At 41.0% G+C, this 18,610-nt stretch overlaps 1 protein-coding gene across 1 annotated transcript in view; it reads left to right on the forward strand.

The window, feature by feature from the left end:
* Ccdc138 (coiled-coil domain containing 138) overlaps positions 1 to 18,476 on the forward strand; it is a 64,007-nt gene extending 45,531 nt beyond the window's left edge. Inside the window, exons 14-16 of the mRNA XM_034524504.2 lie at positions 10,316 to 10,492; positions 15,842 to 15,980; positions 17,904 to 18,476. Coding sequence (XP_034380395.1) covers positions 10,316 to 10,492; positions 15,842 to 15,980; positions 17,904 to 18,069 — 482 coding nt within the window. The 3' untranslated portion in view covers positions 18,070 to 18,476. The remainder of the gene's footprint in view (positions 1 to 10,315; positions 10,493 to 15,841; positions 15,981 to 17,903) is intronic.
* Positions 18,477 to 18,610: the final 134 nt, after the last annotated feature.

Consider the following 18,610-nt stretch of genomic DNA (forward strand, 5'->3'; position numbering starts at 1 on the left):
AGAAACGAGCATACTTTTGTACACAGGTCTTGTGTGATTTCTCCATATCAGACTCACATGCACTGCCCAGCCTGAAAATGATACAATCCAGATGTCCATCAGAGACTGAATGAAGAAAGAAGTGCTGTTACAGCCACACAATGGAATACTGCTCAGCAGTGAAAAAGAGCAGGCTGTTGATATATGCAGTGGCACAAAAATAATTATGACAAGTGAAAGAAGCTAAAAGACACTGAAGATGATTACTTCAATTTATTGTAAAATAGACAAATACTGAAGGACAGAAAGTGCCATCCTGTGGCAGAAACCTTATTTTTTTTTTAAATTAAATATATATCATTTCTCCCCTTCCTGTTGACACAAACCTTTAATGATTGCTTAGGTTTAGAGTTGGTGATAGAAGGAGAAATTATGAAAGGCATAAAGAAGCTTTCTGGAGTGACAGATGTAGTAACAATCACAACTGGGATAAGTTCAGAGGTATGAAAACATAATCTAAGAGCATTGCACGCACAGTAATGATTATTTACTGTTAGCTTGGGTTACACACAGGGGTATGGGTGATGGTTATTTAAAGAAACATGAGAGACGGGCTGGAGAGATGGCTCAGAGGTTGATAGCACTGACTGTTCTTCCAAAGGTCCCTAGTTCAATTCCCAGCAACCACATGATGGCTCATAACCATCTATAATGAGATCTGATGCCCTCTTCTGGCATGCAGGCATATATTCAGGCAGAACACTGTTTATATAATAAATAAATCTAAAAAGAAAGAAAGAAAGAAAGAAAGAAAGAAAGAAAGAAAGAAAGAAAGAAAGAAAGAAAGAAAGAAAGAAGAAAAGAAAAGAAAGAAACACAAAGGCCTCATCGAAAACCCTACCCTTGGGTGGTAATGCAGGAAAGCTGAATCCTGAAGTTCCCGCCCAGATTGCAGGCGTTGCCACCAGAGAGGCTCATTTACACGCTTACTGACACGTTTTCATGGTGCATAGAACTCAGCTTCATAAAGACACTGTAAGCAGGTCCATAACATCCTCTGAGCATGCCTTCCCCTATACTCCATTCTCTTCCTTTTCTCTTGCCCCTTCCCATTAGTCCCCTGTGCTCGCCCAGACAGTTCTGCATTTACTTTCATGCCTTATGTACATAACATGATTTTATGTCTGTATAAAGTCTAGGACCCACAAGTAAAAGAAAACAAGCTGTCTTTCTGAGACAGAACTGACTTAATATGGTAATTTCCATTTGCCTCGGTTTTCCTACAAATGACAGTTTTGTTGTTCTTCATGACTGAATGAAATTCCATAATTTCATAATTCCGTCTTCTCTCTCCACTCCTACACATGCCGAGGTTGGCTTTATAACTCAGCTTTTGTGAACAGTACCACAGTTAACATTGCTGTGCAAGTGTCTTCATGATGGATACTTGAATCCCCTGGAGAAGTTCATGGGTAGCTGGGCCACAGACTACATCTGCTTTTAATTTTTTGAGATACTTCCAAACTGGTTTTTATAGAAGCTGGCCAGGTTTACATTCCCCCAAGCAGTGTATATAATGATCTAGCCCTGAGGTGTGTGTGTGTGTGTGTCCTGAATGTCTTGCCAGCATTTATTGATACTTTTCTTTTTAGGACTTACTTAATGTATGTGAGTACACTGCCACTGCCTTCAGGCACACCAGAAGAGGGCACCAGATCCCATTACAGATGGTTGTGAGCCACCATGTGGTTGCTGGGAATTGAACTCAGACCCTCTGGGAGAGCAATTAGTGCTCTTAACCTCTGAGCCATCTCTGCAGCCTGCTACTTCTTTTCTTAGGGACTGCCATCCTGACTAGGGTGAGAGGGAATCTCCTTTTAATTCTAGTTTGTATTTCTCTGATGGCTAGTAAAATTAAGCATTTTTAAAAATGCTTTTGGCCATGTGTGTTTCATCATTTTTTTGAGAACTGACTGTTCCTTTCTTTGGCCCATTTATTGATTGGAATTGTTTAAGTCTCTTTTTGTTCCACTTTTGAGTATATATCCTCTGTAATGTGTATAGTTGAATGAAGACTTTGCCCATTCAGAATGCATCTTTCTGGTTTTATTATGCAGACGCCTTTGAAGTAATGAAACCCACTTGTCAATTGTTGGCATTATTTTCTGAGCAGTTGGAGTCCTCTCCAGAAAGTTGTTGCTCATGCCTACATCTCAGAGTGTCTGCCCTGCCTTTTCCTCTCACAGTTTGAGTTTGAGGTCTTGCACTAAGGTTTCTGATCCATGTGGAGTTGCTTTTTGTTACAGGATGAGAAGGAAGGGTCTACTCTCATTCTTTTATATGGGTATTTGGAAGAAATCCGCCAGATTTTGCGGCACATTTGCTGGAGAGGCTGCCTTTATTATATACTTGGGCATCTTTGCCAGCATTCAAGTGGCTGTAGCGACATGGGCTCCTATTTGAGTCATCTAGTGATTTTTAAAGCTCTTGGTCATGAATGAAGGGAGTGTACTACTCTCCAGGAGGTGTATATAACTAACTGACCGCCTCAGTTACGTCGTCAGCACCGTCCTCTGTTCTCAAACACGTCTATATGCTTATCTTTTTTCTTGAACTTAGACATTTGTTGAAGACTTCATACATGTATAGAATGCATCTTGCTTATGTCCCCCCCCCATTCTCCTCCTCCATTCCGTCTACCCTCACCTCTCCTCACACCCATTCTCCTCCTCCATTCCGTCTACCCTCACCTCTCCTAACCCCTCCCTTTGAGATGATGATGTCCTCCTTTTACAACACTTCTAACCCCATAGTCACACTGCCAAGGCCAGGTTCATACCAGTGTTGGTTTTGATTCTCATTTGTAACTTAGAGAACACACACACACAATGTACAGAGTTCTTGATGTTCAGTAGATGAAGGAAGAGGATGTCCTCAAATTCCTTGCCACTGGAACCCAACTTACATGGAACCAACTGTGAATTCCAAATGGTGCATCTGCAGAAGGAAAAAGTGTTGCTGTTTCCATCATAAATCCCAAGGGGCCTGGAGAAGTTGTGGTTTGCTGCTCGAGCTATCATTGCACGCTGATGCCTTCATCATTCTCTCTGGGAACACTGCACACTGATGCCTTCATCATTCTCTCTGGGAACACTGCCCAGCAAACCATGCTGTTGTTTGTTGCTGTCACTAGGGCCACTCCAATTGCTGCCTTCTTCATTCTTGGGACTTTCACCAGCCAGATCCAGGCAGCCTTTAGGGAGCCTCCCTTTTGGTGGCCACTGATCCTAGGGCTGGCCACCAGCCCCTCATAAAGGCATCTTATGCCAGCCTGCCTACCACGCTCTGGGTAACACAAATTCTGCTCTGCACTATGTGGGCAGTGCTACCCCTAGCAACTACAAAAGGGAGCTCCCTCAGTGGGTCTGATGTGGTGGATCCTGACTTGGGAAGTTCTGTGCATGCACCATCTTCTCTGGGCACCCGTGGGAAGTCATTCCCAATCTCTTCCTCGGCAGAGACCCTGAAGAGATGGAGGACAAAAAGCAAGCCACTGCTGAGAAGCCTGCTGTGGAGCAGCCGGGCTGAGCGGACTGTGCCAGCTCCTGAGCTCGTTGCTCCTCGACCAGCGATGACAGACTAGTGTGAAGGAGTGCAGGTCCTCTCTGTGCCTCCACAGGACATCACTACTGAGGACTCGTGTGCTCGGCTGTCCTCCAAGGACAGGTCTGCAGCCTCACATACAGGCCACTGAGTGGTCATGAGCGTCTACAAAATAACGCACTGAATCAGAATAGAAATGCCCAGATGTGCATGGGTGTGGAGTTGTCCACTGAGGCATGGGCAACCTACCAGTGGCCACTCCTCAAAAAAAAGTGACTGTCCCTCTGCCAGCAGCTGTCACCTGCCAGTACCTCCGTAGCCTCTCCCCATATACCCATATATTGTATCTTCTATTATTTTTATGTACTTTCATCAAATCTGTACCACATTTCCTCATTCTTGACTTTCCCTCTATACTTTACCACGCTTCCCATCAACTTTATGAATTCTTTTTTTTTTTTTTTTTTTTTTGAAAACTCGCCTGGGAGTGATTTCCCAGGCCACACCCTCTCCTTCAGTTGCCAGTAGTTACCTAGATATGGACTCCGTAGCCTGCCTCTTTCCCATTCATAGATATGGGACTCCGTAGCCTGCCTCTTTCCCATTCATGCTGAGCCTGTGTCTTTTAATCACAAGTGTATTTTATTTAACTTCCAGATCCATATGTATAGACTGAATCTGTTATTTTTAAAGTATTCTGTGTAGCTTTAAAAAGAAAAAACCTTTTTAGCCAGTCATCACTTCAACATGATACCAATGGGATGTTTCACTCATTACTTATATTTGCCACTGCAAATATTAACATAGACTTATAAATGCCTTAGCACTTTTAAAATGTGTAATAAACGAATCAATATGACACTGATGTATGAAAGGATATGCTGTCCTAATTTTAGCGGACATTGCCACCTTTCTCAAAAAGAATGAGATTATTATATCCTTTCAGCTAGTGTGTGTGTGTCTGTTTTGTATATGTGTGGATGTGTCCGTGTGTGGATATGTTTGGGATGTGTTTTTATGTATTGGTGTCTGGAGAGTGGCTGTGTGTGTGTGTGTACACCCACATGTACATGTGTTTGTCTGTCTGTGTGTGCTGCCATTTCTTGAACCATTTATTCCAGCATTTAGGGTTACTGTTTTTTTTTTTTTTTTTTTTTTTAAGTATTTTCCAGTCTTATTTAATGCAAATATGGCTTCATATAATGATTTTGTTTGGGTTTGTCTTTGAGATAGGGTCTAACTATGTAGACCAGACTAGCCTGGAACTCACAGAGATTTTCTTGTCTCTGCCTTATGAGTGCTGGAACTTAATGATGTGTGGTACCACTTCAAGCTTAACCTTTTGCATGTGTGTAATTTACAGTTTCTTTTCTATAGATTTTCTGTTGATAGCCTTGATCTATTTTCTGCTAGATGATTTCTCTTTTACTGTTTTAAAATGATATCAACCCTTTATCTTTCATGGTTTTAAAAAGATTTCTTTTTATTGGGTGTATGAATGCTGTGCCTGTATGCATATATGTGTGCTGGTACATGACTGGTACCCATGGAGGTCAGAAGATCTGACCTAGATCTCCTGGAACTGGGGTTGCAAGTGGTCATGAGCTGCCATGTGGGTGCTGAGAACCAAACCTGGGTCCTTTGCAAGTGCTCTCAGCTGTGGAGCCAGCCCTCCAGCACCACGGGTAACTTAATCTGAGCCCCACTACTTTTTGACATGGCAAATCATGTCTTTTTCAGTTTCCATCATGATATTTTGGACAGGTGAGCATAAGACATTATGTGTCAAGGCTCACCTGGAACTCCAGATTCTCCATCATCATTGTCCCAAGTCCTGGAAGTTACACATGTATATAGCACTGGCCTAGTTTACTTTTTAAAAGCTTAAATGAAAGAATCAATGTAAAAGTTCAGCAAAGGTTGTCATATAGTAAATTCTTAACTAGCTGATTGTTATTATCAATAAACATTGCTTAGTAATGTTTAAGAATTGGTTTTACTTGAGATCATAATTAAGACTACATTTTTAAAGACTACATTAGCTGCCTTTTGATATAATAAAATACCAAGCAAGTGACTTAAACATACATGGGGCTGAGAGGTGGCTGAGCATTTAAGAGTACTTGCTGCTCTTACAGAAAGCCTGGGTTTGGTTCCCAGCACCCATGTGAGATAGCTCACACTCGCCTCTAACTTTAGCTCCAGAGGATCCAATGCCTTATCATTTCCTCTGTGGGCACTAGGCATGCACGTGGCGCACACATACACAGAAAACAAGATGAAATCTTTTAAAATTTAGATAACTGGCTTACAGATCCTTGCATTGGAAATTTGGCCTGGGCTTAGCTCCCTGGTCTTTTCTGCACTGATCTTCCTCTCATCATGGGATCTATTTTGAATCTTCCAGAAGACTCAGGAGCCCATGTGGCTGGGTGCTTGTCCACAAGGCATCACTTTTACTGTGCTTTGGCCACGTCACCAGGTTCGGCAAGGGTCAGAGCTGGCAGCAGAGCTGCTTTCTCATGAGAGTCGCTGCAGAGAATTTCTCACCTTTTTAAAAATAATCTACCATGATTGAGAGAAACAGATTGGCTTTTGTTGAGCAGTGCACAGCACCTGTAACCAGTTCCAGAAGATCCCACACCCTCTAATGGTCTCTTCAGGCGCCCACATCCATGGACACACTCCCTCTACTCCCCACATGTACATGTATAATTACAAGTAAAATAAATATTTTTAAAAGATAAGACCACTTTAGAAAAAATAACCAAATACTATTTTCTGTGAAAACTTTTTTTTAAATTGAATATTTTATGTATTTACATTTCAAATGTTATCCCCTTTCCTGGTTTCCCCTCTGGAACCCCCCCATCCCATCCCTCATCCCCCTGCTTCTATGAGGGTGCTCCTTTACCCACTCACCCACTCCCATCTCACTGCCCTGGCATTCCCCTATACTGGGGCATGAAGCCTCCACAGGACCAAGGGCCTTCCCTCCCATTGATGCCAGATAAGGCCATCCTCTGCTACATATGCAGCTGGAGCCATGGGTCCCTCCATATGTACTCTGTGGTTGGTGGTTTAGTCCCTGGGAGCTCTGAGGGATCTGGTTGGTTGATATTGTTGTTCTTCCTATGGGGTTGCAAACCCCTTCAGCTCCTTCAGTCCTTTCTCTAACCTCCTCCATTGGGGACCCCGTCCTCAGTCCAATGGTTGGTTGCTAACATCTGCCTCTGTATTTGTCAGGCTCTGGCAATGCCTCTCAGGAGACAGCTATCTCAGGCTCCTGTCAGCATACACTTCTTGGATCCACAATAGTGTCTGGGTTTGGTGTCAGTATATGGGATAGATTCCCCAGGTGGGGCAGACTCTGAATGGCCTTTCCTCTGTGAAAACTGTTAAGGGACAATTTTTCCCCCCGTTTTTAAAATTTTATTTTTTCATTCACTATATTCTGATCATGATTCTTTTCTCCCTCATTTTCTCCAAGATCCTCCTCATCAACCTAACTCCACTCCTGTTTCTCTTCAGAAAACAAACAGCCAAAACAAACAAAATTTTTAAATAAAACGAATTAGCACAAGAAACACACATAGAAACACAACACCATAAAAAACACCATAAAAACACAAAAATAAGAAACTGTAATATATAAGAAACTGTAATATACAAGCAAAAGACCAGACCAAAGGATTACACAGAAGGAAAAAAGAATGAAAGAAGAAAGACGGACGAACTTTTAAGCTTGTAGGTTAAATATTTAACAAAAAAAGTACCACGAAGCTGGATGCGGTTATGAACATGTACAATCAGCACTAGAGAAGCCAAGGCAAGGGATCTCAGGCACATTTAAGGCTAGCCTGATCTACATATGATGTTCCAGACTGGGCAGAGCTATGCAGTAAGACTCTTTATTACCAAACAGCCCTGGTCCACTTAATCATGCTAGCTGTTGCAGGTCATCTCAAATACAGCAGAGGGCACTGCTGTGAAGCTTGTTTCTGTGAAGACAGCGGGCTTGTCTAGTATATCCATATTGTTGCTTTTTTTTTTTTTTTTTTTTTTTTTTTTTTTTTTTTTTTTTTTTTAAAGTTTGGGCCTGGCAGATGATTTGGTAACTTGGGTGTCTGCTGAGCAAGCATAAGGACCTGAGGTTAGGTCCCTACCATCCATATGAAAGCCGAGCACAGCAGTGTGGATCTCTAATCCCAGCAGTGAGGGCTGTAGACAGGTGTATGGCTTGGGCTCACTGGCCAGCCTGTGTAGCCAAAACGAGATTCAAGTTCAGTGAGAGACCCCCAACTCAAAACAAAGAAAAAAGGCTGGAGGCCATGAATTTGGGAGTGGGAATATACATGGGGGTGGGGGGAAGAATGAAGAAAGGAAAATGATGTAATTATATTTTAATTTAAAAAAAAAAGGAAGGAAAAACACCGGTGTCTGTCCTCTGCACGGACATGAAGAGGCAAACATGCACAAACCAGACAAATCTGAACAGAACCTAGGGATTTGGCTTAATATGCATTTGTTTGCAGAGTTCATTTTTAAGTCAAAGATTAAGTCAAGTGGCATATTAAAGTTCTTCATTAGTTTTTATTAGTGAAAGCCAGAGGTGTCAGCCCCTATGGAAGTGGAGTTAGAGAGGGTTGTGAGCCACCCAACCCGGCAGCTGGGAACTGAACTCAGGCACTTCACCAGAACACAGCAGTCAGGCCATGGTTGCCCGACAGATTGTTTTGGTAGCTTGTAAGGTTCCTGGCTGCACAAGGCTGTTGTTACACTGACCCTTTCCTCCAGCAGCCTGAGTGGCACCTTCCAGGACTGAGAAAGCAGGCAGGGAAGCTGCCTAGGGCCACCTGAGTTCTCTGTGTTCTACAACCAAAGGTCTTGTCATCTAGCTCTGAGGGGCAACTAAGCAATGGCCCTATCCTGTCCTGGTGGTCTCCAGCCCCTCCCCTCCCCCAACCGACAGCTCACAGGGAGGCATCGCTCACCTGCTACCACTAGGAGATTCGGCTTAGTACATTGGAGCCAAGACTTACTTTTTTTTCTTTTGAAGATAGGGTCTGGCTATGTAGTCCCAGCTGGCCTGGAACTCACAAAGTTCTGCCTGCTTCTGCCTGCTTTGTGAAAGGATTATGTCACCACACCGGGCCCAAGACACTCTGTTAAGCTTTCTCTGTTAAACAGAAATATTAATTTTAAAAAAGGTAACTTAATGTTACGTGACCAGCATGGATTTTTTGTTTGTTTCTTTCTTGAAATCATATACAGAAGGAATGTTTTGGAAAATAAATTGTACACAACTGAAAGCAGTGTAAAACTATTGTATGTGACGAATGGGGGTATCATTACTGCTGAATCAAAGTGTAATGATACAAGTCTCTGAATTTTTTCTCTTTTGCATTGACTCTAATCAAACCAGCGCTTCTCTTGATTTAGTGGTTTGCCAGTCACCTGTGAAAGATTTCAAGGTAGGGTGTTAAGGAATCCATTCTCAAAGTGCCATTCTAGTGCTGGTCTTGGTAAAATCTTCATAATAATGGGTAGGTTACAGAATGTAGTGGGCCAGAGGATAGCCCAGTCTTTTGGAAGTTGTTTTTGAATGGTGTGATAGAAGTCCATGTTTAAAACTCATTGAGCAAGTTTGTGTTTAGTTACAGTTTTAAATGAGGAGACATTTGGAAATCAGTAACAAGACGTAGTGTAGAGTGAAAAATTATAAAGGCCATTTTATGAAATATGTATGGATTTTTCGCCTTAGACCTTGGGCAGAGAGGCACCTGCCAGCAGGTTTGGGTCCATCTAATTAGTTACAGAGGAGGGGGAGTTACAGGACAAAGGCCTGTTAAGAACATCCCAGAAACTGACTGGCCAAGGGAAGAACTACACCCTGCCCCCATGGTACGGCCTACTAGTGTTCAAAAAAGGTAAAACAACCAATCCTGTGCACCCGCACTTTTTCCCTACCCCGCCCATATATAAGCACTATGCCCCTGAGCCACGAGGTCAGTCCCTCTATCCCCTATGTGAGATATGGGGATATGGGCTGGCCCAGAGCTCTGATTTAATAAACCACCTCATGTGCTTTACAGCAAGACGGTCTCTCGTGTGTCCTTTGGGTGCGTGCTATCCTGTGACTTAAGTGGACCTCCTTTCTGGGGATCTTAGAAGCTATTTTAAAGATATAAATACTGATGTTGTTTAAGTTCATAGAAGTGTGTGGTGATTACAACCAAATACAGAAATACATACTATTGTACTACTTAATGTTAATCATTATTTTTCTTTTTTAGTATAAAAACAAAATTGGGTTATTATTAATATTTTGATTTTTAGACAGGGTTTCTCGGTGTAGCCTTGACTGTTCTAGAACTCACTCTGTAGACCAGGCTGGCCTTGAACTCACAGAGATCTTCCTGGCTCTTCCTCCTGAGTGCTGGGATTAAAGGCATGTGGCACCATTGCTCAGTGGGGCTTATTATTTTAATTCATATTTTGAAATATGAATGTGCTAAACGAGTTTCTGCCATTGTAATTGGACTGACTTTTCTCTCTCCTTCCCCATGAGTTCTAATAAACCAGTGAGGGGGCTGAATCTAAACTTGTGATCTCTTGTTATTTAATTTATAAAATATTTTTATTTTATTAAAGTGATAGCTGTTTTTTTGTTTAACCTTCTGTTTCTGATTGAGTAACTGATGCACAGACGGTTGGTTGTTTATGTTTCTAGCTGACTACCTAGCTCAAGCATTTGACTCCCTTTGTTTGGACTTGAAGACAGACGAAGGAAAATCCTTATTTTTGGAGTACCAAGCAGTTCCAGTAATCCTAAAACACCTGAGAATGTCCAGTAAAGGGCTCTTATCCAACGCCATCGACAGCCTGCTTCAGATGACAGTAGAGTCAAGTAAGTGCTTATCTTTTATGTCTGTGAAGAGATGATACCTTTGTTCTGTGATTAGAGGGAAATGTGTTAACCGCACACTCCAGGCACTCCTGCATAGTGCTATAAATGGTGGCTGTTTTCAAAAGTTATTGTTTAGGTCAGCACACAGAATGCGATTTCATCATGGCATCTTGATATGTATGTGTCATACTTCGTTGTACGCCCCTTCCCTCCTCTGTGCCCCTTCACCAGCTGGCTCCATTCTTCTTCCAGTTAGTCCTCCTTTGTCCCTTCCCAACACAGCTCCCATTGTCATTCCTATTTCCCACATCCCCTGCAACCTCCTCCTCTCCTCTCATGGTTCTTTCTCTACTTCAGTATCCTGCAAACACAAACATTGACATAGCTCATAGCTATGTATAATCTAAAACGTAAGCTCTTTGAGAAATAATGTGAACTTTGTCTCTGAGTCTGATTTATTTCGTTTTTCATAATTCCATTTGCATCTGTTTTCAGAAAATGTCATGATCTTGTTTTTCTTTATGCCATATAGAATTCCCTCGGGAATGTGTATGTGCCATGTTTTCTTTATTACCTCACTTGTTGATGGACATCGAATGGTCCGTCCGCTTCCCAGCTGTTGTGAACGATGCAGCTGTAAATGCGGACGCACCAAGCTCTGTGGTGTGCTGACTTCGTAGTGCAGATTGCTGATAGGGCGGTGCTAGATTTAGTTTTTTTGGGGATCTCCATACTGATTTCCACAGTGGCTTCCCAGTATTTTCAAATCTCTGGCATGTTGCGCTTTGAGATTCAGGGACAATAAATCAGTATCTCAGGAATTCTCAGGAATTTCAAAATTATGGTGACTTTGTACACATTTCCTACTTCATTCTGTGTTAACTGGATAGCTAAAATTCATATTCAAAAAATAAAATACACTAAATTGAGGCATATTTACAAAGAAGTACATCCTACAGGAATATTTAAATAGCAAAAATCATAATTTAAAATTTATATCTCCCAGTCAGGTAACAGCCCCTCTTGGAATCACAAAGTGGCCAAGGCTCAGTGAAGCATGCACTGTGCACAGAAAATGTGTTATGCCTTGAGAGAGTATTCAAAGGACTTAAGTGCATAGAATATATATGGGAACTCACTAGTGTGCATTTCTCTGTCTCATTGTCCTTCTTGTTCCTCTTTCTGAATGCTATATTCACGTGTATATTTGTTTTTTATATATGCATTGTACACATATAACTCTGTGGGCTAGGATCCACATATGAAGGAGAATATTTGATTGATTAATTTTTCCCCCCTGAGATTAGGTGAAATTGCTTAATATTATGCAGTATAAGTTCATCCATTTTCCTGCAAGTTTTGTAATTTTGTTTTTCGTTAGAGCTGAATAGTACTCTGTTTTATATATGTTTAAATTTTTATTACTCATTCACTTTTTGAAGAGCACCTAAGTTGCTTGCGTTTCCCTGCTGTATTGAGTATGGCAGCACTGGACATGGCATGCAGATCTCTCCACTGTAGCACGAGGAGTTCTGTGTGCATATGCCCAGGAGGACAGTAACTGCAGCATATGGCAAGTCTGTTTCCAGTTTTCTGAGGCTCCGCCAGGCTGATTCCCATCATGGCCGTGTGGACTCCCCCCAGCAGTTCTTCTTTCTCTGCATCCTCAAATATTTGTCAACTTTCTTGATGACAGCCACTCTAACTGGGCTGAGGCGTGACCTAGAAGCATTTCCCTGATGACTAGGGATATTGAACATTTTAAAATGCTTATTGGCACGCCTTTCATCCCAGCACTTGGGAGGCAGAGGCAGGCGGATTTCTGAGTTCGAGGCCAGCCTGGTCTACAGAGTGAGTTCCAGGACAGCCAGGACTACACAGAGAAACCCTGTCTCGAAAAACCAATAAATAAATAAATAAATAAATAAATAAATAAATAAATAAATAATAAAAAAATAAAAAATAAATAAAATGCTTATTGGCCATTTGTCTTTCTGTCTGCCTCCTTCCTTCCCCCTCTCCCTTCCTCCCTCCCTTCTTTCCTTCCTTTCTTTCTCACTTGCTGTAATTCATTACCCTGCTTATTGATTTGCAGTTTTTCTTCCTAGATATCTATTTTCTGCAGTTCTCTGTAAATTCTGGTTGTTTGCCCCATGTCTGAAGTGTAGCTGGAAAGGTTCTCTCCCGTTCTCTGGGCTGTCTGTGGGCTCTGCTGATGGCTTCCTCTGCTGTGCAGAAGCTTATTGTCATATAGCCCCATCTGCTGATTTTGAGGGCTAGTTTTGTACTCTTGAAGTTGTGTCCAGAAAGTTATTGCCCACCTTAGTGTCTTGAACAGAATTCCCTGTGTTTTTATCTAGAACTTTCAGGTTTTATTTTTCTTTTATTTTTACTAGTACAGTGTGTTTTGTGTTGATCATACACATTCCCTTCCCCAGCTCTTCTCAGATCTACTCTCTCTCCTGTCCACCTGTTTGCTTGTTCTCCTCCCACCAAGACCAGTTGGTGCTGCCCAGCTGTTCTTGGATGTGTGCACCTCCCCTGGCGCTTGTGTGGCTTAGCTGGGGCTACCCTCTTAGAGGAGACTGACTACTCGCTCTCAGCAGCTAACAGTTGCTGATCGCTCATGGGTGGGGTGGGGTTTTATACCTAACTCCCCACTTCATGTTGAGATTTGGTCCAGTTCGGGCTTGTGCAGGTCTTGTGCGTGCTGTCACAAATGCCACGAGTTATATGTGCAGCCACCCTGCTGTGTCCAGAGGACACTGTTTCCTTGTATCATCCACTGCTTATAGCACTTCACTATTGCCTTCGCTTCCTCAGTGATCCCTGACCCTCGAGAGGAGGACTACAGTGTATGTGTTCCACTTAGGGCCAAGCATTTGAATTTTCTGTACTTTGGCCAGTTGTGGGTCTGCGTGTTTATCAAAATCTAGTACAAATAAAAGTGTATGGTAAGCTGGTCAGTGGTGGTGCGTGCCTTTAATCCCAGCACTCAGGAGGCAGAGACAGGCCTGGTCTTCCAGGACAGCCAGGCCTGTGCAAAGAAACACTGCTTTGGAAAACAAAAACAGTTGAACATTATTGTCTGTTTAGCAAAATAATAATAGTAGGGAGGCTTCCCCAAGGCCTAAGTCCTGTTCAGCCATGAGCTCTCAGCCCAATGACAGTGACCGGTGTGGCTCTCATAGATGCCTTTCTTTTTCCTCCAGCTGATTTCTGTTTCCCTGGCTTTCCTTACAGTTTAGATTTTGTTGCTTCAATGGTGTATTTTAATCAATACTGTCTCAAGATAGTAACATACAAGCCGTCCAAGTTGTGTTTCTACATATAAAAAGCAAGGTGAATGCAAAGCTATTGTGGGCTTATATCTTTTATGGGAAATAACTTAACTTGTATTCATTTTTTTTAGAAAAGCCTTTTGTGGAGACTTTTTACTACAGAAATGGCCGGCTTTAAAGGGTCCAATTTGACCTTGGGTGATTTTTGTTGGTGGTATTGTTTTTCAGCCTCTCCTAGCTAGCCCTTACCCATGTTTCCAAAGTATTTTCATACATTATCTTGTAATAAACACAGTGAATGAAGTAGGACTTCTGAAACCTTTGCATGCATCTTTATTGGATGGTTCTTACAGGCACAGTTTTTTTTTCTTCCTTCCTTCCTTCCTTTCTTCCTTTCTTTCTTTCTGTAGTTCTTTCTTTCTTTCTTTCTTTCTTTCTTTAGTCTCTTTATCTCTTTCTTTCTTTGAAATCATTTACTTTTATTTTATGTGCATTGGCATTTGGCCTGTATGTATGTCTATGTGAGAGTGTCAGATCTTGGAGTTATAGACAGTTGTGAAGATTCCATGTGGTTGCTGGGAATTGAACCCAGGTTGTCTGGAAGAGCATTCAGTGCTCTTAACTGCCGAGCCATTATCTCCAGCCCCAAGACAGAGTTCCTCAGTAACAGGATATGTGCATTTAAGGTGTTTGGTAACAAATTTGAGAAATTTCTACTATTTTATTTTTTTCTTGGGAGACAGGAGGTTTCAAGACAGGGTTTCTCTGTGTAACTCTAGCTGTCCTGAAACTCACTCTGTAGACCAGGCTGGCCTTGAACTTGGATATCCACCTGCCTTTGCGTCCTGAATGCTGGGATTAAAGGCGTGCACCGCCATCACCCAGCTTATTACTTTATTCTTAATGAGATTGAGTATATTTTGTTCTCTTATAGTTGGGTCAGTTGTGCTCATTAAAAAAAATAGGTACATCTTTTCTAATTGATTTATAAGACCTCATTCGTGATTTCAACTTAAGGCAAATATAAGCAAAGTCATCTCTCACTTCCTCTCTTTTAAGTTTGTAATTTCTTTTTTGTTTTGATTATTTTAGTTTTTATTTTGATTTTAATTTTTCAGATAAATTTATTTTTATGTGAACTTTCAAGTTTTCGTTTATTCTGTTTTGAGATTATTATATAATTACATCATGACCCTTTTCTCCTTCAAACCCTCCCATATGTCCTTCCTTGTTTTCTTTCAAACTTGACACCTCTTTTTTCATTAGTTGTTGTTAAACACATATGTGCATAAATAAACACACACACACACATGCCTAAATACATGCATCCAAGCTGCTCAGTCTGTAGAATGTTACAGGCATGCTTATGTCTCAAGGCTGAGCACTTGGTATAGGGTAGGCAGTAGATAGCTGTGCTCTTCCCTGGAGAAGACCCCCTTCCCCTGCATCCTTAGCTACCTGTGGTTCTTTGTGTAAGCCTAAGGCCTTGTGGGTTTCCCCCCACCCCCATCCATGTTGGTATGACTTTTGTTGTCCGTGTTCAGCTCATGTTTAAGCAGTCATGTTGATGAGACTTCATAGTTGTAGCTTCTGACATTCTAGGAGACAGCAGACTCCTTGATCCTCAAGTTTCTGCCTGCTTTTCCACAGTGATTCCTTAAAGTCTTTATTCTTAGGTTTTCAATCTTTCATTCATCAGCTCTTATGCTCAAAATGTTCTTTCCTATCTAATACAGAGTTGTTATAGGGGCTTTAAAGAAAAATAATTTATACTTAACAGAATTTCTTATTTACAATCACCTCAACTGGGCTTCCAGTTAGAAGTTTATTGAAGAAACATGTTCTCCTTTTCTTTCAAGCATGCTTTGTATCAGATAATAACCGGCTCCGTGTGATGCCCAACAAGAGTTTGCTTTTGCTTTTCAAATGATAATTTTCTCCTAAAGTTTAAGGATGAAAGCATGACGGTCCAAGCCAGTGTTGATGCATGACTCACTTAGTTCTGGCTTTGCTTTTGTAATTTCCTTTTAACACTCCTTACAGTAACGCATGACTACTTGTTTTGCAGAGTCCCTGCAGCCTTTCCTAGAAGCCTGTAGCAACTCTTTGTTTTTTCGCACTTGTTCTGTGCTGCTGCGAACCCCTAAACTTGATCTTCACATCCTGGAAAAGCTCAGCATTATCCTACAGAAGCTTTCCAAAATCAAGTAAGGAAGTCCTTTTTTGTAACATTTTTAATTGATAATTATATTCTGATCATTATTGGGGCTGCCTTTTCAGTCTCAATCTCAAGCTAGTTTTACTTCAATTATTAATTCTAATTTGATTATGATTTCCAATCTATAGATGTAAAGATTTAAGAATCATGAATATGAATTATATCAAAGACCACATACTTGGGGCTAAGAAAGGCTCAGCAGGTAAAAGCAGGTACTTTATAAGTATGAGGACCTTGAGTTCAACCCTCAGGACTCACATAAAAGGCCATGTGTGGCCGTGTGCACCTTTGAGCCCAGCACTGTGTGTGGGTGCACTAGGGGAAGAGAGACAGGAGGAGCACCAGGCCTTGGTGGGTACCAGCATAACTCCAGATTCAGTGAGAGACCTTGTTTCTAAGGAATAAATCAGAGAGTGGTAGATAGTAGTATGCCAGACACCTTCCCTTGTCCTTTACGCATACACCCACCTGCACATGCCTGTACCAAAACACACACACACACACACACCTATGCACACTTACATAACCATACACACACTCAAACATGCTCACTCTCTCACACATTATTTCTCATACACACACACTTTAAAGACACACACAGATTTAATAATGGACATTAGTGTTTGAATATATAGTTGCTTCTCAATTGGTTCAGTTCATCTAAGAAAACTTTAAATATCAGAGACAGCATGCAAATCCAAGAAAAAGGGTTTCTTACCTAAGATGTTGAGAAGGAAACTATTTATATATTGGGGGTTGCTTTTGGTTTTTATGGTAATGGTAACCCAGGACTAACTGCATGACTCTTCCACTAAGAACAAGTTTATCAATCAAGTGATAACATCAGAACAAGTCACTGCACACTGGTATTTTATATAAGACAGATGAGAAAATCAAAGTGATAGTAAATTTGCATTTTGGTGCATGTCTGTGTGTCTGTCTCTGTGTATGTGTATGTCTGTGTGTCTGTATGTCTCTTGTGTGTGTGTGTGTATATATGTATGTGTGTGTATGTCTCTATGTATGTATATCTGTGTGTGTATATGTATATGTGTGTGTGTGTGTGTGTGTGTACATGTGGAAGCTCAAGGTTGATATTAAGTGTCTTCCTCTTTTTTTTTGAGACACGGTCTCTCACTGAACTTGGAGCTTACTGATTAGCTAGGCTACATGACCAGTGAGCTCTGGGAAACCACCTGTCTCTACCTCATGTAATGCTGGGCTTTTTGATAATTTCTCTCAAGAGGCAGATACACTCAGATAAGAAAATAAAATATGGTGTAGTTCTGTTTATATTTAAGATAGGATTCTAACTAAAATGAAATTACCAAATGCCTTCTCCTCTTCTCTCTTCCTGCTCCTTGTCTTCTTCTTCCTCTTCTTCCTCCTCCTTCTTCTTCTGTCTTCTTTGTTTCTCCTCCTCTTTTTTCTTCTTTTATTATGTAAGACAAAAGATCTCTATGTAGCTCTGACTATCTTAGAACTTGGTGTGTAGACCAGGCTGTCCTGGAACTCAAATCTGCCTACCTCTGCCTCAGAGTGCTGGGGTTAAAGGTGCGCACCACTGCACTAAGCTTGAATGTCTGTGAGAGGAATGAGTAGTACACTGCCATTTTAGACCCTTGAGGTAACTGTTGGGTTTGTCTGACTGTGGGAAACAGGGCTTCCTTGTTCCTAGGAGTTCTTCTGTTAGTGAGTAGGGAACAGTTTTCAGAATATAAACTATATTCTTTTTTGCCTTTAATGTTTTTTTCACTCTGGGCTTGGCTCATAAAACCTAGTTTTCTTAGCATCTTAATCCTATAGCCAACCATTTTCTCCTTTGTTTTAAGAAGCAAGTGCTATTTTCTCACATTTGCATAAGTTCTCTCAAGTTTATAAGTAATTAAGTAATATGCCCATTCTTTTACAGGAGTAACAAGAAGCTTTTTGAAGTTTTTACCATTCACCTAATGCTTCAGGAACTACAAAGGACAACACATCCAGAGCACGCCTTTCTCTGTATTAATCTCAATTCAACTCTGTTCAATCTGGGTTTGACAAAATGTAACTCCCTGGTCGCCGGTACAAGCCATTAGAAAAGTGCGTGTGTGTGTGTGTGTGTGTGTGTGTGTGTGTTTGGTATATGTATGTATATGTGTTCTTTATTTGTAAAAGTGGAAAAATCACTAAATTACTCTACAGAGTAAAATTATCAACAGCATCATTTATCATGAAAGATATCTAGAAAGATTTTTCAGCTATGTAAATGAGACCCATACATGGTATGGATGTTTTAGAATATTTTAGTTTAAGGTAATACTAATGTACAAGGTGGCTTTTCCAGAATTCAAGGCATCAGGGTCAGAATTCAAAGCAACAGGGTTACACTTTGTAAAAAAAAAATATATATATTTTAGGAAAAGTCTTTCTTGAAATTATGTGGTTATTTGGAATATAATTTGTCCTTATGTGGAAATAAACTATGTTATCATTTTTCCATTAATATAGTAGAATCCCTTCTTTTGATAACATTAAAAAAAAAAAAAAAAAAAAAAAGACAGGGTTTTTATGTAGTGCTAGGTGTCCTGGAACTCACAGCCTTCAACCTCTGCCTCCCAAGTGCTGGACTAAAGGTGT

The sequence above is a fragment of the Arvicanthis niloticus genome, chromosome 20 (genome assembly GCF_011762505.2).
Source record: "Arvicanthis niloticus isolate mArvNil1 chromosome 20, mArvNil1.pat.X, whole genome shotgun sequence".
Taxonomy (NCBI): Eukaryota; Metazoa; Chordata; class Mammalia; order Rodentia; family Muridae; genus Arvicanthis; species Arvicanthis niloticus.